The 25,524-nt window shown below is 36.4% G+C and overlaps 1 protein-coding gene across 1 annotated transcript in view; it reads right to left on the reverse strand.

Moving 5' to 3' along the window:
* IQCM (IQ motif containing M) overlaps positions 1-25,524 on the reverse strand; it is a 347,601-nt gene that overhangs the window by 186,096 nt on the left and 135,981 nt on the right. Inside the window, 2 exon segments of the mRNA XM_069540669.1 lie at positions 15,770-15,904; positions 24,630-24,774. Coding sequence (XP_069396770.1) covers positions 15,770-15,904; positions 24,630-24,774 — 280 coding nt within the window.

Consider the following 25,524-nt stretch of genomic DNA (forward strand, 5'->3'; position numbering starts at 1 on the left):
GTGGGAAAGAAAAAGAGAAGTAGTCATTATTCTGAATTTGCTGTCTTCCTTTACCATTCATGTTTTTATGCTTTTACTGCATATATATGTGCTCTCAAACAATATAAAATATCATTTTGAATATCAACAAGTTTTACATAAATTGTGTCCTTTTGAAACTTTCTTTTTTCATAATTCTTTTTACAAATATTTATCCATGTTGATACATGCAGCACTAGCTCACTACTTGAGTGGTGTTTATTATATATTTTACTGGTTCTTTTTATACGTCTGAAGTACTTGATAATATGTCTTAAAAAGAAGAATGGTATAGGAGGTAAAGAAGGAAGTAGACTTGGCAAATAGACTCCATATTTTGAGGAGTTTCTTATAAAGGAGAGCAAAGAAATGGAATGATAATTGAAGAAGAACAATAGATTATGTGACATCTAGGGAGGGTGTTTGTCAGATGGCAAATTTCTCGGCATGTTTGTATGCTCTTGAGATACAGTCCAGGAGAGCAGAAATAAATAACAGAGGTAAGACAGGAAATAATCTGGAGTAAAGAAAGTAAAGACAGTAATAAAATCCCTGAGTAAGTCAGAGACAACAGGAGACTGTGGTCAAGAAGGGATGAACAGGGAAAGTTCATCCATTGCAGGAGGAAGAAAAGCAGGTTCTGAGGCTGAAGATGCTGGAAGGTTGATAGATTGGGAGGTAGGAAGATAAAATAATCTTTTCTAATTGTGTCTGCTATATCAGTTTTATTAGAGACAAGGTCATCAACAGAAAGGAGGAAGATGAGATATTTAGTTTGAGGAGGGCCAAGATCATGTGGAATATTAATTGGGGAGAGGAAGAGACTGAATTAACTTGAAAAGTGGAATAAAATTGCCTGGCTATTCTGAGGGTCCACTTGACATTTGTGATCAGAAATTGAAAGTGAAATAAATCAGCCTAGTTATGATTTTTCTCCAGCCATGTCATGTTTATCTACATGAACTAAGCAGAAAGTTTGTTTTATCAGAGTCAGCCTGTTGGAAAATAAGTCTGCGGTGGGTGAGGAGGTTAAAAATGTATGCAGGGGTACCACGGAATGAATCTAAGCTGAGTAAGGAGAAAGGTAAAAAATCTCAGGGGTTATGAATACTGTAAACATAGTAAAGTTAATGGATTGAATGTCCCCATGGGGTTGCAGATTTATTGAAAGGGGAGAAGAGCCAAAAACATATGAGGAGGGGATCGGAGGGTAATAGGCTGAAAAGAAAGATGGAAGATATTACTGGTAATGAAAAAATCTAGTTACAACCTAGGAAGTATTATAATTAAGTAGCTTTCGAAATACAATCATTAGAAATGAAGACTCTAGAAAATGAGAGCTCAAGATGCAGCGAAAACTGTTATCGGCAAGCACCTTCAGAAGACTGAGAACACAAAACAGCGGGAAGTAAATAGAAAAATAAAAATTCCTTAAGGTACTCCAAATGCTACATCCTGTAAATTTTATGTTAAGGAGCTAGTTATCATCTGCAGACTAACCATTTAGAATATGGTAGTTGGTAATAGACCTCTTTGTCTTTCACTGTAACCAAAACACCATGAAGAACATAGTATTAGAAGTGTTCCAAACAATGATTGGTTTTAGGTATCCACAGAAAATACGAAAGCATGGCGTCAGCAAGAGGTATGCAGTAGTTATACAAGCAATCATCTCATCCCCGAAAAGCAACCCTACTCCTTATTCTGTACAATAATTAGAATTTTTTTTCCAAGGGAAGATTAAGCAGATTAAGATTTACCTGCTAGAAATTATTTAGCTCATAGGGGGCATTAATGCAAGACAGGGGTTCTCATTCTCTTTCTGGCTCCAACAGCCCAAGGGTGAGGCTCACTGCATGGCACAGAGACCGCACTGCCATGGAGTTCTAGCACTCTAGCGATGGTTCCATCTTCTCTCTCCTTGACAAAGTCTTTGGAATTCCAGCAAGTGAAAGTTATAGGAATTATCTTTTAATCCATTCAAATTTATTTCTTACTTTAAAAGTCCGGGTACATTAACTTTCTTAGAATCAAAAAATTTGGAATTCACTTTACAACTTATTTAAATACATGAATATGTTATGAGACCTTGGCTAAGAGCCACTAGTTTAAGTGATTATTTAATATTCAATGTAAATCTCGGTGCTAGAAAATATGCACAATAAATTGTAGGTGTACACTCAATTTTGTGTCTTCTCTGATTGGTACTATGAATTAAACTCCATAAAAAAATAAAAGGAAGAGAAGGTTATGATATCTGCCTTTCTTATAGGCAGTTATTAGTACTGATGGGAGTTACTAACTATAATGCACATGCTATACTAATGTGCTTACATGGGTATTCCTATTTTTACCTCAAAGGATTATAAGTGCATTTAAGGATGTATATGAAAATCAAGTCCTCTATATCCAAACCACTAAACAACATCAGCTAAAAAGATGTCTGGTCCCTCATCATGCTAAAAATATATATAAGCATTGGTAGATAAAGAATCACTGGCAGGAATACTTCTAAAGAATAGAAACCCAACATCTTTATGGTAGGAAAATAAGATATTTACATTAAGATTCCTAAGAAACTATGCTCTAAAAGAAGCTTACTCTATAAACATCTCCTTGCACAACAGGCCAACATGACTCTGATTTAAAAAAAAAAAACACTTCTGTTGACTTCAGTGTGGTAACAGTCACAGAATTTTAAATTTTGGAAACAGAAATACCAAAATGAAACTCTCGTGGGCTTGTACCTGAAGAGATAATCTTTAAGGAAACAATCCTTTAGCATTAACTTTTGGCTTCTATGCTGCCAAACTGGCAGCATCCTGCAAGAGGCTTGTTTTTATGAATCTGAATCACAAGCTTTCATTTCAATACCACTTATAACTTAGATCAGCATGATAGACTTCACAGCATAGGAGTGTCATGGTGCTTTATTGAGCAGAGCATAATTCCTTTTAAAAGCTTGATTCAGGAATGCTAGAAAATGTTCATTCCTAAAGGTGACTTAAGAAGTGAATTGAGAACTGTAAAACTTACTTGACCGTAAAGGTCTGAGAATTACTTTAAGCCCTTTGGACATTTTCATTTCACTGTGGGAATTAACAGGACTCTGGATCAAGTGAAATGCCAGAAGAAATAAAGCTCTTTAATGCAGTGTTTATGATGTTGGAATAATTATACTGTAACATAAAATTTTGCATTTCATAAGAATTTCTGATGAAATATTTTATATTAACATTTCTTTCATTTATCAGAGACTTCCAGAGCAAAGTTGTTCTCACCGAGGAGTTTATATTCCTGATCTTATAGTAATTCAATCACATAAACCAAAGACTTGCTGGTGGATCTCCGTGTGTTGGGAGTACTGGGTGTGTAATCTTAATAAACAATGATCTAACAAAAGAAGCCTAAAGCCTTGTTCTCTAACAGACTTATAAAAGTAATTATACCTTTATTGAAGTTACACCACTCTCAAACCCCTGCTGTTCCTGCTGTTTCTTAAAGATGGTTATTTTCTACTTAAAGAAAACAGACAGGCTTTAGAAGAATAGCTGGTGTTAAGTAATATTACACGATTTAATCAGATTCTCTGTGCAGCTTATATAACAATGGTACAAATATTTCAACCCAAATAATAAAAGACTCAAAGTTTTAAAGAAACCCAGAATGGCTAATTAGGGTAACCTAATAATCGGAGTAACAACTCATGTGACTGTAGGATAGAAAAGAAAGGAAAGGGGAAAGTTTTCCACAGGCAATGACCATTCCCAGGGCATATCATTAGCATAGGCTTTCACAGGCTTTGCAGAGCCATGGATAGGGTCAAAAAAAGGCATTAACAGTGTTAAATAATGTAAGATGAGACAAAATGTCAAGAACTATCTTTTAAAAGTGTTAGAGGAGAAAGCAGGCAGAATTTTAGGAGCAGCTGCTTGGATTAGGTAGCTGAAGCAAGGTGAGGAGAGTCAGACCTTTCAGGATTGCTTTTTGCCCCTAGGGTTTGGTCTCTAGTTTATTCAGGGGTATTCAAGCTCTAGGGAAAAGTGTTTAAATAGCTCCTACTGTCACAAACTGATTTATATCCAAAATCTAATTTGCATTGTGCATTTGGAAACATCCATTTTCAATAGGCAGATGACAGGTGAATAAGGGACTTAAAATAAGAGGAATCCTATAGGGAAAAGCAGCCCCCATCAACTAGATCTCAGTGAATGATCTGGCATCTTTTAGTCAGCAGTTTTAGTAACATTGTGCCCTCTCCAGGTACCCACCCAGCAGACACGTCTCCTCTATTCAGTGTTACCAGAAACCCTGTAAATTCTAATTTCTTTGCACACAATCCCTTATGCGTTAAACCTTGGTCTTTTTTTTATCTAGTTAACTCATCCTACAATGATTGACTAAGTCTTAAATACACTCTATAACTTTCCCTGATTTCCAAACTTAAGACATAATTAATATCTGTATCATCTTAGCACCTGATACATGTGTGAATGTGTAAGCATTTACAACATTGTATTTATCCGGTTATATATGTGCATGTCCCTCCAGTTATTATGGAGACTCTGAAACCTTTGAACCACATTACATTTCATAGCACATATTAAGTGCTTAGAAGATCTTTGTTGAATATATTTGCAACAACAATTTTATCAAAAAAGATTCTGGATTGTCTCAACCAAGGAAGACATCCATATAATATGCTCTAATGCATTACCTTTCTCTTTATGACTTATACCAGAAATTATCCATCAGAGAAGAGAAAGTGCTTGTACCTTTCACATGGCTGAAAGCATTAGAGAATATCGGTTAAAATACCAGGGGGAAAAAAGTGGCATCCTTTTACACAGGGTTACACTACACCACTGACAAAACCTTTATATCTTTGTAATGCACAGAAAGAGTCTGTAGATTCAGGGGACCTTAGCAGTAATCCCTCAGAGCAGGTGGGACAAACGTCAAACACTTCTCAAGCTATCCAGTGTTGCATAACAAAATACTTAAATCCTGCTAAAAAACTTCATGGCAGTACAATTCATTGGACTCATTGGTGAAGTGGAAGTGATAGTAGAAAGACTATTCCTGTTGTTCAGTCATCAGCATGGGTGCCAGACTTTCCTAATATTGACCACATGCCTTAATCATCTTTATTGCTTCATTTCTGATAAGTAGATTTTGTGCTAGGAATTATATTCATTTACCTGCCTCCACATTTTTGAGCATTTTATCCTCCTCTAGTGAATAAATGTAGACCTATACGTCATGAGTTCTACTGAACTGGATCATGACAAGGATCTGAAGACCTGACCAATATCAGTATGTCTAAAATGAGAATCATTTTCTCCGCATAACAAGCCATCAAAGGAATCTAAACTGATTTGAAGAGGTAAGAAAAAAATCAACACCCATTGGCATTAACAGTATACATAACACACTTGATAAGAGATAAATGAGCAGATATTTCAGATCAGTGAGGCAGGACGCGCCACATGCTACATAGCCCGCCATCATTATCTGGCCACAAACTCATAAAAAGACAACGAAAAGCCAAACTGACTGAAATTAAAGCTTAATGGATGGAGGTTAGAAATAAAAATTAACTCCTTATAGAGAAACAGTGAGTTCATGGATTGAGATTTGTACCAGCAACATAAATACATAGTGTGATCACATTTTTAATATATATATAAAAAAAAGAAGACATTGCCAGACACTTTCCCCAAATGGTTATGGTGGCACTAAGAGATCTTTAAAAGACCTGGCTACCTGCTGTAGTTGACCTCTAGTCATTCTGAATCATAAAACTGTCAGTATTTTTCATTTCATCTTTGCTTTTTGTATGCATTTTCAAAATGATTTATGACAAGAATGTGTTAAATTTCTTTTTTATTTATTATTTATTTATTTATTTTTGGCTATGTTGGGTCTTCATTGCTGCACATGGGCTTTCTCTAGTTGCAGAGAGCAGGGGCTCAGTAGTTGTGGCTCACAGGCTCTAGAGCGCAGGCTGAGTAGTTGTGGCGCATGGGCTTAGTTGCTCCGCGGCAGGTGGCATCTTCCCAGACCAGGGATCGAACCCATGTCCCCTGCATTGGCAGGTGGATTCTTAACCACTGTGCCATCAGGGAAATCCTTTCTTTTTTAGAAGTAATTTAAAATAAGGCTTTTGTAACATGTTACCTCTGATAATTCTGCGTTATTTTTTTTAATGTTTATTTATTTATTTTCTTATTAGTCATCCATTTCATACACATCAGTGTATACATGTCAATCCCAATCTCCCAATTCATCACACCACCATCCCCACCCCCCACCGCTTTCCCCCCTTGGTGTCCATACGTTTTTTCTCTACTTCTGTGTCTCAATTTCTGCTCTGCAAACCAGTTCATCTGTTCCATTTTCTAGGTTCCACATATATGCGTTAACATACGATATTTGTTTTTCTCTTTCTGACTTACTTCACTGTGTATGAAAGTCTCTAGATGCATCCACATATCTACAATTGACCCAATTTCATACTTTTTTATGGCTGAGTAATATTCCATTGTATATATGTACCACATCTTCTTTATCCATTCATCTGTTGACGGGCATTTAGGTTGCTTCCATGTCCTGGCTATTGCAAACAGTACTGCAATGAATATTGTGGTACATGTCTCTTTTGGAATTATAGTTTTCCCTGGGTATATAACCAGTAGAGGGATTGCTGGGTCATATGGTAATTCTATTTTTAGTTCTTTAAGGAACCTCCATATTGTTCTCCATAGTGGCTGTATCAATTTACATTCCCGCCAACAGTGCAAGAGGGTTCCCTTTTCTTCACACCCTCTCCAGCATTTGTTGTTTGTAGATTTTCTGATGATGCCCATTCTAACTGGTGTGAGGTGACATCTCATTGTAGTTTTGATTTGCATTTCTCTAATAATGAGTGATGTTGAGCACCTTTTCATGTGCTTCCTGGCCATCTGTATGTCTTCTTTGGAGAAATGTCTATTTAGGTCTTCTGCCCATTTTTGGATTGGGCTGCTTGTTTTTTTAATATTGAGCTGCATGAGCTGTTTATATAATTTGGAGATTAATCCTTTGTCCGATGATTCATTTGCAAATATTTTCTCCCATTCTGAGGGTTGTCTTTTCATCTTGTTTATGGTTTCCTTTGCTGTGCAAAAGCTTTTAAGTTTCATTAGGTTCCATTTCTTTATTTTTGTTTTTATTTCCATTACTCTAGGAGGTGGATCAAAAATGATCTTGCTGTGATTTATGTCAAAGAGTGTTCTTCCTATGTTTTCCTGTAAGAGTTTTATAGTGTCCAGTCTTAATTTAGGTCTGTAATCCATTTTGAGTTTATTGTTGTGTATGGTGTTAGGGAGTGTTCTAATTTCATTCTTTTACATGTAGCTGTCCAGTTTTTCCAGCACCACTTATTGAAGAGACTGCCTTTTCTCCACTGTATATCTGCCTCCTTTATCATACATTAGTTGACCATATGTGCATGGGTTTATCTCTGGGCTTTCTATCCTGTTCCATTGATATATATTTCTGTTTTTGTGCCAGTACCATATTGTCTTGATTACTGTCACTTTGTAGTATAGTCTGAAGTCAGGGAGTATGATTCCTCCAGCTCCTTTTTTTCCCTTAAGACTGCTTTGGCTATTCAGGGTCTTTTGTGTCTCCATACAAATTTTAAGGTTTTTTGTTCTAGTTCTGTAAAAAGTGCCATTGGAAATTTGATAGGGATTGCACTGAATCTGTAGATTGCTTTGGGTAGTAGAGTCATTTTCACAATATTGATTCTTCCAATCCAAGAACATGGTATATCTCTCCATCTATTGGTATCACCTTTAATATCTTTCATCAGTGTCTTATAGTTTTCTGCATACAGGTCTTTTGTCTCCTTAGGTAGGTTTATTCTTAGGTATTTTATTCTTTTTGTTGCAATGGTAAATGGGAGTGTTTCCTTAATTTCTCTTTCAGATTTTTCATCATTAGTGTATAGAAATGCAAGAGATTTCTGTGCATTAATCTTGTATCTCACAACTTTACCAAATTCATTGATTAGCTCTAGTAGTTTTCTGGTGGCATCTTTACAATTCTCTATGTATAGTATCATGTCATCTGCAAACAGTGACAGTTTTACTTCTTCTTTTCCAACTTGTATTCCTTTTATTTCTTTTTCTTCTCTGATTGCCATGGCTAGGACTTCCAAAACTATGTTGAATAATAGTGGTGAGAGTGTACATCCTTGTCTTGTTCCTGATCTTAGAGGAAATGCTTTTAGTTTTTCACCATTGAGAATGATGTTTGCTGTGGGTTTGTCACATATGGCCTTTATTATGTTGAAGTAGGTTTCCTCTATGTGCACTTTCTCGAGAGTTTTTATCATAAATGGGTGTTGAATTTTGTCAAAAGCTTTTTCTGCATCTATTAAGAGGATCATATGGTTTTTATTCTTCAATTTCTTAATATGGTGTATCACACTGATTGGTTTGAGTATACTGAAGAATCCTTGCATCTCTGGGATAAACCCCACTTGATCATGGTGTATGATCCTTTTAATGTGCTATTGGATTCTGTTTGCTACTATTTTGTTGAGGATTTCTGCATCTATATTCATCAGTGATATTGGTCTCTAATTTCCTTTTTTTGTAGTATCTTTGTCTGGTTTTGGTATCAGGGTGATGGTGGCCTTGTAGAATGAGTTTGGGTCTGTTCCTTCCTCTGCAATTTTTTGGAAGAGTTTGCGAAGGATGGGTGTTAGCTCCTCTCTAAATGTTTGATAGAATTCACCTCTGAAGCCATCTGGTCCTGGACTTTTGTTTGTTGGGAGATTTTTAATCACAGTTTCAATTTCATTACTTGTGATTGGTCTGTTCATATTTTCTGTTTCTTCCTAGTTCAGTCTTGGAAGGTTATACCTTTCTAAGAATTTGTCCATTTCTTCCAGGCTGTCCATTTTATTGGCATAGAGTTGCTTGTACTAGTTTCTTAGGATGCTTTGTATTTCTGTGGTGTCTGTTATAACTTCTCCTTTTTCATTTCTAATTTTATTGATTTGAGTCCTCTCCCTCTTTTTCTTGATGAGTTTGGCTAATGGTTTACCAATTTTGTTTATCTTCCCAAAGAACCAGCTTTTAGTTTTATTGATCTTTGCTATTGTTTTCTTTGTTTCGATTTCATTTATTTCTGCTCTGATCTTTATGATTTCTTTCCTTCTGCTAATGTTGGGTTTTGTTTCTTCTTCTATCTCTAGTTCCTTCAGGTGTAACGTTAGATTGTTTGAGATTTTTCTTGTTTCTTGATGTAGGTTTGTATAGCTATAAACTTCCCTCTTAGAACTGCTTTTGCTGCATGCCATAGGTTTTGGATTGTCCTGTTTTCATTGTGATTTGTCTCTAGGTATTTTTTGATTTCCACTTTGATTTATTCTGTGATCTATTGGTTATTTAGTAACGTATTGTTTAGCCTCCACGTGTTTGTGTTTTTTATGTTTTTTCCCTGTACTTGATTTCTAATATCATAGGATTGTGGTCAGAAAAGATGCTTGATATGATTTCAATTTTCTTAAATTTACTGAGGCTTGATTTGTAACACAAGATGTGATCTATCCTGGAGAACGTTCCATGCAAACTTGAGAAGAAAGTGTAATCTGCTGTTTTTGGATGGAATGTCCTATAAATATCAATTAAATCTATCTGGTCTATTGGGTCATTTAAAGCTTCTGTTTCCTTATTAATTTTCTATTTGGATGGTCTGTCCATTGGTGTAAGTGAGGTGTTAAAGTCCCCTACTATTGCTGTGTTACTGTCAATTTCCTCTTTTAGAGCTGTGAGCAGATGCCTTATGTATTGAGGTGCTCCTATGTTGGGTGCATATATATTTATAATTGTTATATCTTCTTCTTGGATTGATCCCTTGATCATTATGTAGTGTCCTTCCTTGTCTCTTGTAATGTTCTTTATTTTAAAGTCTATTTTATCTGATATGAGTATTGCTACTCCAGCTTTCTTTTGATTTCCATTTGCATGGAATATCTTTTTCCATTCCCTCGCTTTCAGTCTGTATGTGTCCCTAGGTCTGAAGTTTTTCTCTTATAGACAGCATATATATGGGTTTTGTTTTTGTATCCATTCAGCAAGCCTGTGTCTTTTGGTTGGAGCATTTAATCCATTCACGTTTAAGGTAATTATCGATATGTATGTTCCATTTACCATTTTCTTGATTGTTTTGTGTTTGTTTTTGTAGGTCCTTTTCTTCTCTTGTGTTTCCCACTTAGAGAAGTTCCTTTAGCATTTGCTGTAGCGCTGGTTTGGTGGTGCTGAATTCTCTTGGCTTTTGCTTGTCTGTAAAGCTTTTGACTTCTCCACTGAATCTGAATGAGATCCTTGCTGGGTAGAGTAATCTTGGTTGTAGGTTTTTCCCTTTCATCACTTTAAGTATATCATGCCATTCCCTTCTGGCTTGTAGAGTTTCTGCTGAGAAATCAGCTGTTAACCTTATGGGAGTTCCCTTATATGTTATTTGTCATTTTTCCCTTGCTGCTTTCAATAATTTTTCTTTGTCTTTTATTTTTGCCAATTTGACTTCTATGTGTCTCAACGTGTTTCTCCTTGGGTTTATCCTGTATGGGACTCTCTGCACTTCCTGGACATGGGTGGGTATTTCCTTTCCCATGTTAGGGAAGTTTTCGACTATAATCTCTTCAAATATTTTCTCGGGGCCTTTCTCTCTCTCCTCCTTCTGGGACCCCCTATAATGTGAATGTTGTTGCGTTTAATGTTGTCCCAGAGGTCTCTTAGGCTGTCTTCATTTCTTTTCATTTTTTTTCTTTATTCCATTCTGCAGCAGTGAATTCCACCATTCTGTCTTCCAGGCCACTTATCTGTTCTTCTGCCTCAGTTATTCTGCTATTGATTCCTTCTAGTGTATTTTTCATTTCAGTTATTTTATTGTTCATCTCTGTTTTTTTGTTCTTTAATTCTTCTAGATCTTTGTTAAACATTTCTTGCATCTTCTTGATCTTTGCCTCCGTTCTTTTCCCGAGGTCCTGGATTATCTTCACTATCATTATTCTGAATTCTTTTTCTGGAAGGTTGCCTATCTCCACTTCATTTAGTTGTTTCTCTGGGGTTCTTTGTTGTTCCTTCATCTGGTACATAGCCCTCTGCCTTTTCATCTTGTCTGTCTTTCTGTGAATGTGGTTTTTGTTCCACAGGTTGCAGGATTATAGTTCTTCTTGCTTCTGCTGTCTGCCCTCTGGTGGATGAGGCTATCTAAGAGGCTTGTGGAAGTTTCCTGATGGGAGGGACTGGTGGTGGGTAGAGCTGGCTGTTGCTCTGGTGGGCAGAGCTCAGTAAAACTTTAATCTGCTTGATGCTGATGAGTGGGGCTGGGTTCCCTCCCTGTTGGTTGTTTGGCCTGAGGTGACCCAACACTGGAGCCCGGGCTCTTTGGTTGGGCTAATGGCAGACTTTGGGAGGGCTCACGCCAAGGAGTACTTTGCAGAACTTCTGCTGCCAGTGTCCTTGTCCCTTGGTGAGCCACAGCTGACCCCCACCTCTGCAGGAGACCCTCCAACACTAGCAGGTAGGTCTGGTTCAGTCTCCTATGGGGTCACTGCTCCTTCCCCTGACTCCCGATGCACACGCTACTTTGTGTGTGTCCTCCAAGAGTGGAGTTTCTGTTTCCCTCAGTCCTGCTGAAGTCCTGCAATCAAATCCCGCTAGCCTTCAAAGTCTGATTCTCTAAGAATTCTTCCTCTCATTGCCAGACCCCCAGGTTGGGAAGCCTGACATGTGGCTCAGAACCTTCACTCCAGTGGGTGGGCTTCTGTGGTATAAGTGTTCTCCAGTTTGTGAGTTAACCACCCAGCAGTTATGGGATTTGATTTTATTGTGATAGCACCCCTCCTACCTTCTCATTGCAGCTTCTCCTTTGTCTTTGCATGTGGGGTATCTGTTTTGGTGAGTTCCAGTGTTTCCTTGTCGATGATTGTTCAGCAGTTAGTTGTGATTCCAGTGTTTTTGAAAGAGGGAGTGAGAGCATATCCTTCTACTCCGCCATCTTGAACCAATCTCCTTGCATTATTTTATCATTAAAATTTCTTATGCCCTAGAATACTACCTTTTTTAGTCCTCTTTAATCCCTTCTATGCTTAATCAAAATCTTATTATTAGGGCTTCCCTGGTGGCGCCGTGGTTGAGAGTCCGCCTGCCGATGCAGGGGACGCGGGGTCGTGCCCGGTCCGGGAGGATCCCACATGCCGTGGAGCAGCTGGGCCCGTGAGCCATGGCCGCTGAGCCTGCGTTTCCGGAGCCTGTGCTCCACAATGGGAGAGGCCACAACAGTGAGAGGCCCGCGTCCCGCAAAAAAAAAATTAAAAAATAAAAATCTTATTATTAGACAGCTTGTTCATATGAAAACAATTTTAGGGGAAACTCATTATATGCTCTCCATTTAATAACATAAAGCCATATCTTGAGAAAATAACAGAAAATCCAGTGTTGTCTGCTTGTAGTGGGTAAAGCTGTGCCCTGAGGAGCAGGAGGCCCAGGATACAGTTACAATTTGCCACCAACTAGTCAGAGAGGCTGAAATAATTCATATCCTATCTCAGACCATTGTTTCTTCAGATGCAGAGGGTATTTCGGGTTTTAACATTTTTGTCTAGGGCTCCACAGTGAAAGTGGATTTGTCTTCATTGTTGAGTTCATTTCAATTGCAGAAAACAACCTAAAAGTTCTATTTATGTGTTGAGAAAACACTGGAAAACCTTCAAAGTTCAAACTTCTAAAATTAGTTAGATATGAGGATAGATAATATAGAACCAAATTATGATTTTCTTTCCTTTGAGATATGCCATCCTATTGTTATTAGTTTCATTTGTTGAGATGTAAATGAATATCAAGTAAAGGTTCTCATGTTTGCATAGTCTTCAGCTTTTAAGATCAGCCATACATGCAGTCTGAAGGGGCTTCATTATTCCAAAGGAAGATTTTCAGACAAAAATCACATCCTCAGTCACAATTTTTTGTTACCATAGTGATAAGAAAAAAAATGGAAAAAAAAAAAAAAGCTAAAAATACCTGAACACATACAGACAGTTTTGGAACTTTGGCCTACTTGGTGTCATACACTGACGAAGTTAATCAGTTTAATTAAGTACATATGGGTTAGGTGAAATATTCTACTGGATGAAAAAATGTGTAGGTTGCACATCTGGAGCTATTATCCACAATCAAATAAGTCAGTATGAATGAAGAAGATTGACAATCCAAAATGCATAAAATCAGATTCTCTTAGAAGAAGCAAGCAGAAAACATTAATTTAGCTCCATTTCCCATAAATTTTCTGTTTTCTTTCCATTATTTTAGAATATCTCCATTTTAAATTAAAGCTTCTTATAAACCACTAGAATTTTGAACTGGATGTAGCAGCATAATTGGACATATATTTTAAATTATGTTAGAGTGGCTTCTTTCTATAAAGGAAAGCTTCCCAATTTTAGGCATTATAATAAAAACAGTATGTTTTATACTAACTGTTCTTTTGAAAATTCTAGTTTTAATAAGAAATTTAATAGAGTACATCATTTTCAGAAAACCTACTATATTGCAAGGCATTATCTAGTCTGTGAAAGATCAATAAAAGGCAATACTTTCTGTCAAGAATATTTTAACCATCTATCTAATTATGCTTTTGTAACACTGAACTTTTAAATTTTATTCCACATAGTAAAATGGAAAGAGCATTGAACTTGACTTGAATAGACCAGGGATAGTTTCTGCTCTCCTAATGACTTAAAAAGGTCTCTAAGTCTCAGTTCTCTCATTTGTAAAATGAACAAAAATGAGCATATCATCTTCTCTAGCACACAGGTCATTATGGTAAGCAAGAGATGATATGGGTGTAAACCAGTTGATAACATTCAATACAAAAATCTCTATAGAAATACGTCATTCAACAATTAGGTTCAACATTTTAACATTTTCAAAATAAAAATTATGAAAATTAATTGTCATAATTATCTAAGTATACTTAAAATTATTTAAGAATAATAATAGCAAACATTTATTGAGCACTTATAATGGGCCACATGTTTTACATGAATTATTTCATTTTAACCTCATAACAGCCCAATGACTTAGAGTATTATCTTCCTTTTACATATATATAAAGTAAGGCATAGCAGAGATAAATAACTTGTCCAAAGACATACAGCTAATAAGTGCTGAAGCCAGGAATTAAATCCAGTCAAGCTAATACTAAGCCATGCCCTAAACCTAAGCCTTTATGATATACTCCAAAATAATCAGTGAAGGAAAATATCACTATGAAACTGTTAATTTGAAGAAAAACATATTTTAAATTACCAAGTTTCTGAAGTATAAGTTTCTGAAATCCCTAATTGATTTTATTTTGCTGCATTCAATTTTTAAAATTTTATTATTATTTATTATAAAGAAAAATGGTAAGAATTTAAATATAAACAGTAAATACAGAATACCCTTATGACAAGTTATTACTCTATCATAAATAATGTTGTAAAAGATACTTATGGCTTGGAAATTAATGAGTATTGTTAAGCAAAAAAGTAGATTTTCAAATATTTAGAAAATTCCTATTTTCATAAAAATGTTATATGCACAGAAAAAAACTGGGAATGATGAACATCAAATGTTAATTGCTGTTGGTTAGTAATCTTATATATTTCTATATTCCCAAATTTTCTATAATAAATATTTAATGTTTTTGTCATCAGGAAAAATTTGCTTAAACATCCAACATGATCTGGATGCTTCTCCAGACTGTGAACAAATATTTAGCAAGAGTCTAGAAAACTTTTCTAGGTACTAGGGATTCAGCAGTGGCAAAGCAAAGTCCATACATAGGTAAAGAATTAGATAATTACACTAAGAACTAACAAAGGAAGAGAACTTCAACCTTTAATGAAGCTTCAACCTTGTCACTCTGACATTAATCATACCTTCCTACTGGTATGTGGGCCCTTCACCTCTACTAAAAAAAAAGGTCCTGAAATATTTTGTTTTGCTTGTTTATCTTTTCCTCTCAATTAAATTACGGGTACATCATTCATCATCTTTAAACATGGCAGCCAGCCATAGCATTAGTGTGGACACAGAAAGAAATGATGAGAAGAATCTTAAGGAGTTAAGGAAAATTCAATGAGATCTCCCAAACCTTGGTGACAATTTGCACTCCATTACTAATCTTTAGAGAATGGAGAAATGTTGTTCCATTTAACTTACTAAATATTCCCATACAAAAACAATATTATCATTTCACTTATTGACTGTTCAGAAAAGAAATGATTTTCTAACTGTGAAAATCTATTGCATTGAAATAATTGATAATGTTTAAACATTTAAACTTGACTATATTCTTTGGTACCAAATCTATTCAGCAGAAATCATTTTAGCATCAGTATTTAAAATACATGGTGGTTTAAAATATATCCTGACATAACTTATATTGTATCAAAAATACATTAAAAGCTTAAAAAGCTAAAGAATCTCTTCTACCTCTCTAAAAATAATTTTACCGTATTAACTTCTTTTAACCTGTTCTTTTAATCTCTTCTTTCTGATATATTAAAATCAGGTTTTGAAAATTTGAAAAAAAGGGACTTATAAGACAAGTTTAATGAAAGTAAGAGAAGGAAGGAAAGAACAAAGGAGGAAAACACGGAGGAAAAAAAGAAAGGAGAAAGCAAAAAAAAGAAATGAGAAAATACCTCTATGGACCAGGTCCCAAACCTCATCAATTTGCTGGTGCATTGGGAAATGACCACAGTCATTGAAGTACTTAAGGAGCTCACTTCTTTCTAATCCTTGCCAATCTTCTCTTCTAGCAAACACTGTTTCATAGACTACAAGGAAAAAAAGATAAAATAAAATATTTTCTTTGTAAATAACAAATCAAATATACACCCCACCTGAAAGTGTGATCTGGATTTGAAGACACTTTCACTCCAGTTTTATTTTGATGTCTGGTGATAAGCCTCCATGAGGTGAGTAGGACCATGTCAGCCTCCTGGGGCAGGCAGAGGAAGTGGGCATGCTTCTCCCTCCCCCACTCCAAAGGAGGGAAATTTGGTCTTGCTTCCCCAAAGAGAACACTGGCATCCTCTGGCCTGGTTTACATGACAGTTGTCCATAGACTCTACATATATCAACGTTCAAACCACATCGTAAGACATAGCTCAGGGCTTCTGGGGGCCTGATTTCTGTTGACCCATTTCAGCATGCATTTTTTATTAGTTTTGATTAGTTTCCCTAATTTTTTCATCTCTTTTTGACTTCTACCCACATTTTAACTATTTACTTGAATTGGTGATTCCACATTGGACTGCTTATTCTACTGCTGATTTTGCCCTTAAAATATCTACTTTTTGGTAACATCATGCATTCCTACTTCCTACTTTAATGTCTTTTGTCACTCCTGGCTCAAGGCTTCCCCAGAAAATCATTCAGTCGGGACAACCCTCACCTATTTCCCATACTTGGCATTAGACAGGGTTTAGATAATGACCAAGAGAACTGATGCACGCGTTTCGTAAGTGTAGTTCTCCATTTTATTTTTGTTTCAAAAAGATGAAATTGAGTCTCCATTCTGAAGTATATGGATTAGCCCCATAAATCTGATTGTTAATCAGCATTTACAAGTTGACAGGGTCTGTCCTCAGCACAGGTTTAGCTCTGAAATACGGGCTCCCAATGACAAAGGGCACCAAAGTGGTTTCTAACAGAAGTTAATGTATCATTCTGACAATCAACCATATAGACTTCAATTTTCTATCCATTCACTCATCCACTCATTCAGTTGAGATGGACAGTCATAAGACATCAACAAGTTCAAGAAACATTTAGTGATTGCCTGAATACGAGTAGCTATTCCAGATTCTGAAACACAGCAGAAAATAAACATAAATGTCTATTTAATATCTCTATGATTTTTTCTATTCTAACAAGCAAACTAGAGCAGTTGCTGTCTCCATTCATATTGCCTTGTCCCTTACATGTCTGTGCATGCTAATCTGATTTAAATTTCCAGCACCTGCATTTCATTGCCTAAGGGGTCCCTCTGGCTGCAGGACTCCACTCTGCCTACCTGTGCAGCAAGCCAGAAGTGCCAGGCGATCAAGGCTCCCATTGGAGCAGCTCTTCATCTCTGACTGGGGGAGTTGGTGGGTAAAGACACAGCACTTGAGGCAAGGTGGCTGCACTGTTCCCTAGAGGGATTAAGCTCTGGTTGCCCACATGGTAACCATGTGGGCACCTTTGGTTAGATGGATGGATGATGCACCTTTTCCTTCCTTCCATCTCTTCCCTGACTCATTTCTCCATTCTGCTAACAGTATTTCCCCAAATAAGTTAGTTGCACTCCCTCTCACTTTTTAAAGGATTAAGTAAAAGAAGCCCCAGCAGTTTCCTAATGAAAGAAGAGTTTTCTCTTTCTCTGCCTCTCTTGTTTTCTCTTTCTGCCTTCTTCTTCCTGCCTTTTCATCTCTCAAATACTTTGCTCCTTCCTGCTTTTTTCTCTAGAAACCAGGCTGTTGGACTGGGGAAACTGATCTGAGTTCTATGATTCTGTGACTGATTCTATGACTTACATAGAATCTCTTTCTCTCTCTGGATTATTCCTTCCTCAACCTCTAGCCACCAAAAAGGAGGCATTCTAACTCAAAGAATTCTGGTTATTGATAAATACTTTTGGTACATAATTTTAGCATAATTAATAAGCTTAATGAAAACTATCCTTTCAAAAAATATTTTTGAGCCCTTCTGATAAACCAAGCATTTGTTAACAGTGGGTATGTATTAATGAACATAACAGACGCAGTTCTTGTCTTCATGGAACTTACAGTCCACTATAAAATAGACATTTTATGACTAGCTGAAACTACCAAAAATGTAGCACTTTTACTTTATAAGGCAATAAGTTGCTGATTCCAGTTAAATATAAGTTATTCGGATCATTTTGTTGTTGTAGTTTTATTTCGTTTTTAAAGAAAAGTTACAAAAGCCATTGTTGGTTTTTTTAAATAAACTTATTTATTTTTGGCTGCGTTGGGTCTTCATTGCTGCGCACAGGCTTTCTCTAGCTGCGGCAAGCGGGGGCTACTCTTCATTGCAGTGACTGAGCTTCTCACTGCGGTGCACATGTTGTGGAGCACGGGCTCTAGGCGCGTGGGCTTCAGTAGTTGCAGCATGTGGGCTCAGTAGTTGTGGCTCGTGAGCTCTAGAGCACAGGCTCAGTAGTTGTGGAGCACGGGCTTAGTTGCTCGGCAGGTGAATTCTTTTTTTTTTTTTTTTTTGCGGTACGCGGGCCTCTCACTCTTGTGGCCTCTCCCATTGCGGAGCACAGGCTCCGGACGCGCAGGCTCAGTGGCCATGGCTCACGGGCCCAGCGGCTCCGCGGCATGTGGGATCCTCCCGGACCAGTGCACGAACCCGTGTCCCCTGCATCGGCAGGCAGTCTCTCAACCACTGCACCACCAGGGAAGCCCTACAGGTGAATTCTTAACCACTGTGCCACCAGGGAAGTCCCATTTAAGAATTCTTAAATGGAACACAATGATGACAGGGAACCAAGCAAATGTTCACCTTGTATGAGCATCAGTTACTCCCTGTGCCCTCACACAGTGACATCCATGGGAGTTACTTCTTGCTCCCAGGCTATTATGTTCCAGCTCCTAGAGTTTTCTGCTTTTTGAAGTTGTGTCTCATCCTTCATAGCCTATCAGAAGCCAACTCACAGTCTCCTCTCCAATGTTCTAATTTCAGGATTCTAAGTTTCTATGGGCCTTCACTTTGCTGAACTTCCTGACCCCCAGCGTGTCCCCCAGGATGCAGGGGCCAATCTTCACCCACCCATCGTGTTTCTGCTTCTTGGCTGTTGCCATCTTTCTCCAGGAACTGAGTCTGCACATGCAAAAGCAGTTTTAAGTTTAAAACAAACTCGAGAAGGAGATACAGAAATTTCTCATAAATCCTTTACCCCCACACTCAAAGATAACTCCTCCCCCCATTATCAATTATTAATCAATGCACCAACTCCAGAGTGGTGCGTTTGTTATCAAGAATAAACCTACACTGACACATCATAATCACTAAAGCCAATAGTTTACCTTGGTGTTGTACATTCTTTGGGTTTGGACAAATGTATAATAACATGTATCCATCACTGTACAAAATAGTTTCATGGTCCTAAAACTCCTCTGTGCTTGCTGTTTCCTCCTTCCCCCCACCCAATCCCACCCCAGGCAACCATCGATCTTTTTATTTTCTCCACAGTTTCGCCTTTTCCAAAATGTCAGATAGTTGGAATCATACAGAATGTAGCCTTTTCAGATTGGCTTCTTTCACTTAGTAATATGCACTTAAGGTTCCTCCATTTCTTTTCATGGCTTAACAGCTCATTTCTTCTTATAATGAAATGATATTCACTGTCTGGGTGCACCAGTTTATTTATCCATTCACCTACTAATGGAGGGAAAAGCTTGGAAGGTTGCTTCCCAGCTTTGGCAATTATGAAAATGCTGCTATAGATATCCATGTGTAGGGTTTGTGTGAACATAAATCCCCTGTGGCTAAACACCAAGGAGAATGATTGCTGGATTGTATGGCAAGAGTACGTTTAATTTTGTAAGAAAACACCAAACTGTCTTTCAAAATGGCTGTATCATTTTGCTTTCCCACCAACAAGGAATAACAGTGCCTGCTGCTTCACATCCTTGCCAGCGTTTGGTGCTGTCAGTGTTCTGGATTTTGGCCATTTTAATAGGTGTGTAGTGGTATCTCTTTGTTGTTTTAATTTGCACTTCCCTGATGACAAATGATGTGGAACATCATTCCATATGCTTATTTGTTATCTGTGCTGAGGTCTCTGTTGAGATCTTTGGCCCATATCTTAATCAAGTTGTTTGCTTTCTTATTGTTGACTTTTAAGAGTTCCTTATATATTTCGGATAACAGTCCTTTATTAGATATGTCTTTTGCAAATATTTTCTTTCAGTATGTGGCTCATCTTCCCATTCTCTTGATACTGTCTTTCACAGAGCAAAAGTTCTTCATTTTAATGTAGTCTAGTTTATCAATTAATTTTTTAATGAGTCATGTCTTTGGTGGTGTATCTAAAAAGTCACCATACCCAAGATCATCTAGGTTTTCTCCTATGTTACCTCCTAGGAGTTTCACAGTTTTGCATTTTACACTTAGGTCTATGATCCATTTTGAGTTAATTTTGTGAAGTGTGTAAAGTCTGTGTTTAGATTTATTTTTTTACACATGGATGCCCAGTTAGTCCAGCACCATTTGTTGAAAAGACTATCTTTGCCCTATTATATTGCCTTTGTTCTTTTGTCAAAGACCAGTTGACTATATTTATAGGGGTCTGTTTCTGGGCTCTCTATTCTGTTCCACTGATCTATTTGTCTATTCTTTCACCAATATCACACTTGAACTTGTAGCCTTATCATAAATCCTGAAGTCAGATAGCATCAGTCTTCCAATTTTGTTCTTCTTCAATATTGTGTTAGCTATTCTGGTCTTTTGCCTCTCCATATAAACTTTAGAATCATTTTGGTGGTGTCCACAAAATAATTTGCTGAGATTTTGAATGTGATTGCATTAAATCTATAGATCAAGTTAGAAAGAACTGACATCTTTACAATATTGAGACTACCTATCCATTAACATGAAATATCTATCCATTTATCTAGTTCTCTGATTTTGTTCATTGGAGTCTTGTAGTTTTCCTCATAAAGATCTTATACATATTTTGTTATCTTTAAACCTAAGTATTTCATTTTTGGAGGGTACTAATGTAAATGGTAGTGTGTTTTTAATTTCAAAGTCTACTTGTTCATTGTTGGTATCCAGGAAGCAATTAACTTTTGTATATTAACCTTGTATCCTGCAACCTTGATATAAATGGCTTGCTAGTTCCAGAGGGTTTTTGTCAATTCTTTCAGATTTGCTACACAAATGATCATATGATCTGCAAACAAAGATAGTTTTCTTTCTTCCCAATCTGTATGCCTTTATTTCCTTTTATTGCTTTATTGCATCAGCAAGAACTTCCAGCATGAAGTTGAAAAGAAGTGGTGAGAGAGAGTGGTGAGAGAGGATGTCCTTGTCATGTACCTGATCTTAGTAGGAAAACTCTGAGTTACTCACGTTAGGTATGATGTTAGCTGTAGTTTTTTTGTAGATAGTCTTTATCAAGTTGAGAAAGTTCCTCTCTATTTCCTGTTTACTGAGAGGTTTTATTATGAATGGGTGTTGGATTTTACCCAACTATGTTAGTGGATTCATCTATTTCTCCTTGTAGTTCTATCAGTTTTTGCCTCACGTAGTTTGATGCTATGTTGTTAGGCAGATACACAATTACAATTGTTAATGTATTCTTGGAGAATTGACCCCTTTACCATTATGTAATGCTCTTCTTCACCTTTGATAACTTTCCTTAATTTGCAACCTGCTCTGTCTGAAATTAATATAGCTGCTCCTGCTTTATCTTGATTATTGTTAGCATGGTACATTTTTCTCCATCCATTTACTTTTAACCTATATATGTCTTTATATTTAAAGTGGGTTTCTTGTAGACAGCATACCATTGGGTTGTGTTTTTTGACCTACTCTGACAATGTCTGCCTTTTAATTGGTGAATTTAGATCATTTAATGTTCGAAGTGATTACTGACACAGTTGGATTCAGATCTACTATATCTGATAGGTTTTCTATTTGTTGCCCTTGTTCTTTGTTCTTATTTTTCTCTTCTACTTTTCTCTGCCTTTTGTAATTTTAATTGAGGATTTTATATGTTTCTATTTTCTCTCATTTCAAAGCATACCTATTATCCTTTTTTTTTTACTTTATTTTAATGGTTGCCCTGGAGTTCACAATATACATTTATAGCTAATCTAAATCCACTTTCAAATAACACTATCCTACTTCATGGGTAGTGCAAATACCTTACAATAACAAAATAATTCTAATTCCTCCCTCCCATCCCTTGTATAATTGTTGTCATTCACTTCACTTATACATACATGTACATATATCAGCATATATAATTATACCTAAGCTATATATGTATATTGTAATTGAGTATATTGTTAGTATTATTTTGAACATGTTATCTGTAAGATCACTTAGGAATAAGAAAAATAAATGTTTTATTTTACCTTCTTATTTCTTCTTCAGTGCTCTTCTTTACTTTTTGTAGTCTGAGTTTCTGACCTATATTATTTCCCCTCTAAGAAATTTCTTTTAACACTTTTTGCAAGGCAGATATACTGGCAACAAATTCCCTCAATTTTTGTTTGTCTGAGGAAGTCCTTCATTTTTTAAGTATAATTTTTAAGGGTACAGAATTCTGGGTTGGTGTTTTATTTCTCTCAACATTTTAACTATTTCATGCCATTCTCCTTACTTGCATGGTTTTGGATAAGTCAAATGTAATTCTTTTTTTTTTTTTTTCTCCAGAGGCCAGGTGCCTTCCCCATCTGGCTTCTTTCAGAATTTTTGTCTTTATCTTTAATTTTCTATAGTTTGAAGATGATACGCCTAGGTGTAGTTTTTTGGAATTTATTCCGCTTGGTGTTCTCTGGACTTCATGGATCTGTGGTTTGGTGTCTGACATTAATTTGGGGAAATTCTCAGTTATTATTGTTATAAATATTTCTTCTGTTTCTTTCTTCTCCCTCTGGTATTCCCATATGTTACTCCTTTTGTAGTTGCCCCACAGTCCCTAGATACTTTGTTCTGTTTTTTATTTCAGTTTTTGTTCTCTTTGCTTTTCAGTGTTCAAGGATTCTATTGATATAATTTCTAGCTCAGAGAATCTTTCCTCAGCCACCTTTCCAAGAAGCCCATCAGAGGCATTCTTCATTTCTGTTACAATATTTTTTATTTTTATCATTTCTTTGGGGTTCTTTCTTGGGATTTCCATCTCTCTGCCTACCTTGCCCATCTGTTCTTGCATGCTGTCTATTTTATGCATAATCAGCATATTTAATCATAGTTGTTTTAAATTCTCAGTCTGATAATTCCAACATCTCTGCCACGTCTGGTTCTGACGTTTGCTTTGTCTTTACAAATTGTGTTTTTTGCGTTTTTGTTTACCTTGTAGTATACATGTAGCTAGTCATGACATAGTGGGTAAAAGAAACTGCTGTAAAAAGGTCTTTAGTAACGTGGTGATAAGGTGCTGGGGGAGAGGAAGTGTTCTAATGATTAGGTCTCAGTCTCTTATGGAGCCTATGTCTCTGGACTGTGAACTTTATGAATGTTTCCCAGTTTTTTTCTTCCTCCTTAGGTGGGACAGGATGGTCAGAGTGGACTGGAGTTGGGTATTTCCCTTCCACAGGTTTAATTAGGCTCTGATAATACCCAGCAGGTTAGGCTCTGGTTAATTAGTTTCCTCTCAAGGCAGGCCTTGTTAAGAAGAATGGAGTGCTCTGGCATATTTCAAAATGGTTCATTTTCTCATATTTACTGTGGGAATCTGATTGAGCTCCTGGAGGTAAATATCGCAGTATTGTGGAGGCCCCTTTATGACTGGATCCTCTGGAATTTTTAACTCTCAGAATTGTGCTCCTGCCATTTGTCAATTACAGTTCATTTTTCTTACCCCAGCACTGGTTCCCACACCGGATTCTGCTCATGAGTCTCTGCTCTGGTAAGCTGTGACTTTGTATGCCTGTCTCTCCAGTCTTAGGGGCAGCAGTTTGCCCTGTGTCTCCCCTCTTTTACGAATCCAGGAAGACTTGTTGATTTTTTAGTCTGTTCAGCTTTTTTACTTGTTGTTAAGATAGAGTGTTGACTTCCAAGCTCCTTACGTACAGAAGCAGAAACCAGAAGTCCTCATTTATTTTTTTTTTAATCAAGAAACAGACTGTAATATCCATCCTAATCAAGCAATAATAAATTCATTAAATATAATAAAAATCAGGATTCTGAAAGTTAAGATAGAAATTGGAAAACCTGTTCTTCACGTAGAATTTCAACACTAATAAGCAACATGTAATGGATATCTGTTGTTTAGTCTGCTCAGTGTCCTTTAACTGTTCTTCTGTTATAAATATGTAGTTTTCCTTTGGGGAGCTACTCCCTACCCTCAATGAATATAGTTTCTAAGTTTCTATGCAACTCCCAAGCAGATTTCTTTGCCCTATCAAGGCAAAGTGTTGGACACATAACTCAAGCTAAACCAACCTAGAATTTGAATTTAAAGCTCAAGAATAAAAAATCATAAAGTGATAGCAGCTTTTCTATCCCCCAGAGGCAAACAGAGATTGCCTCTTATTTTTTGCTCCTTAGATCTCTGGAGCAGCTCTGGTTCATGTTCTTTCTGAAATCTCATTCTTTAGCTATCTTTCCTTTAAATTTCCTTTTTGTTTAGCCAGAATGAGATCCTAATAAATTAATCCACATATACATCAACTTAAAAAGTAAATAGCTTGAAGCAATAAAAATATCGCCTACTTGTGTTGTCTATGGGTAATTATATGTAAATTTTATGTAAATAATTAATGGTTAAAAAAATTCCAAATCTAAAATCAAATCAGAAATGATAGCATCACATACATTTTTTTCTGTCCATCCATTCCTCTAGCTCTGTAAGGTTTATAATTTGTCTCGTCCTCCAAAGACCAAGTCGATATTTAACACGATGGATTAGTCTGCAATACATGTTTATAACTGTTCTCAAATCTGGTCCATGATACAAAGCCTATAAAAGAGCAATATAGACAGCTGAACTCTTTATATATTTCTGCTATTTATATTTAATCTGATTTTGCCCTATTCATTTCATCTGTCTCACCCAGTTTCTCAGATTATGATGTATTTTATTTATGTTTTTAAATAAGTTTGGTTAAATACATGCATTATAGAGTGGGTTAATCTCCCTAAAGTTCAGAGAACATCATTTTGAGTTGCTCTGTTATTACATACTCATACTTCCCATAAAAAAGAGGTTTTGGTGATGGGTGATAGGAGCTTCCTAGGCTGGTGTACAGATTTTTATAGTATGTAGCCCACTTAGCCAGGAAAAAAAATAAAAGTTTTATTAAGGCATTACTCTGTAATGGATGATTCTTACCTAAGCTATCCACTCTGGGTGCTCAAATCCTTGTATTTTCTTTCTCTTGAAAATTATATATTTATGTATTGTACCTATTTTTCACTGGATATTTTCAGATTTTACTTGTTGATTTCTAAAAACACCATCAATATTAAAGAAAGTAACCCTTTTCAGCATATGTGCAAATGTTGTTCTGTCAGTTTACCTTTAATCTGTGACTATATTTTTCTGTATGTTCATTTTATACATTCTACTATAATACATTTTTTTAAATTAAAGTATAAAAATTCATCTATTTCAGGTTTTTTTTTTTTTTTTGGTTTTGTAAACAGCCAGTTCCATTTTATTTACCAATTCAAATATTTTTACATTTTCTAGCTCATTAATTTCTCTACT

This window comes from Delphinus delphis, chromosome 5, assembly GCF_949987515.2.
Source record: "Delphinus delphis chromosome 5, mDelDel1.2, whole genome shotgun sequence".
NCBI lineage: Eukaryota > Metazoa > Chordata > Mammalia > Artiodactyla > Delphinidae > Delphinus > Delphinus delphis.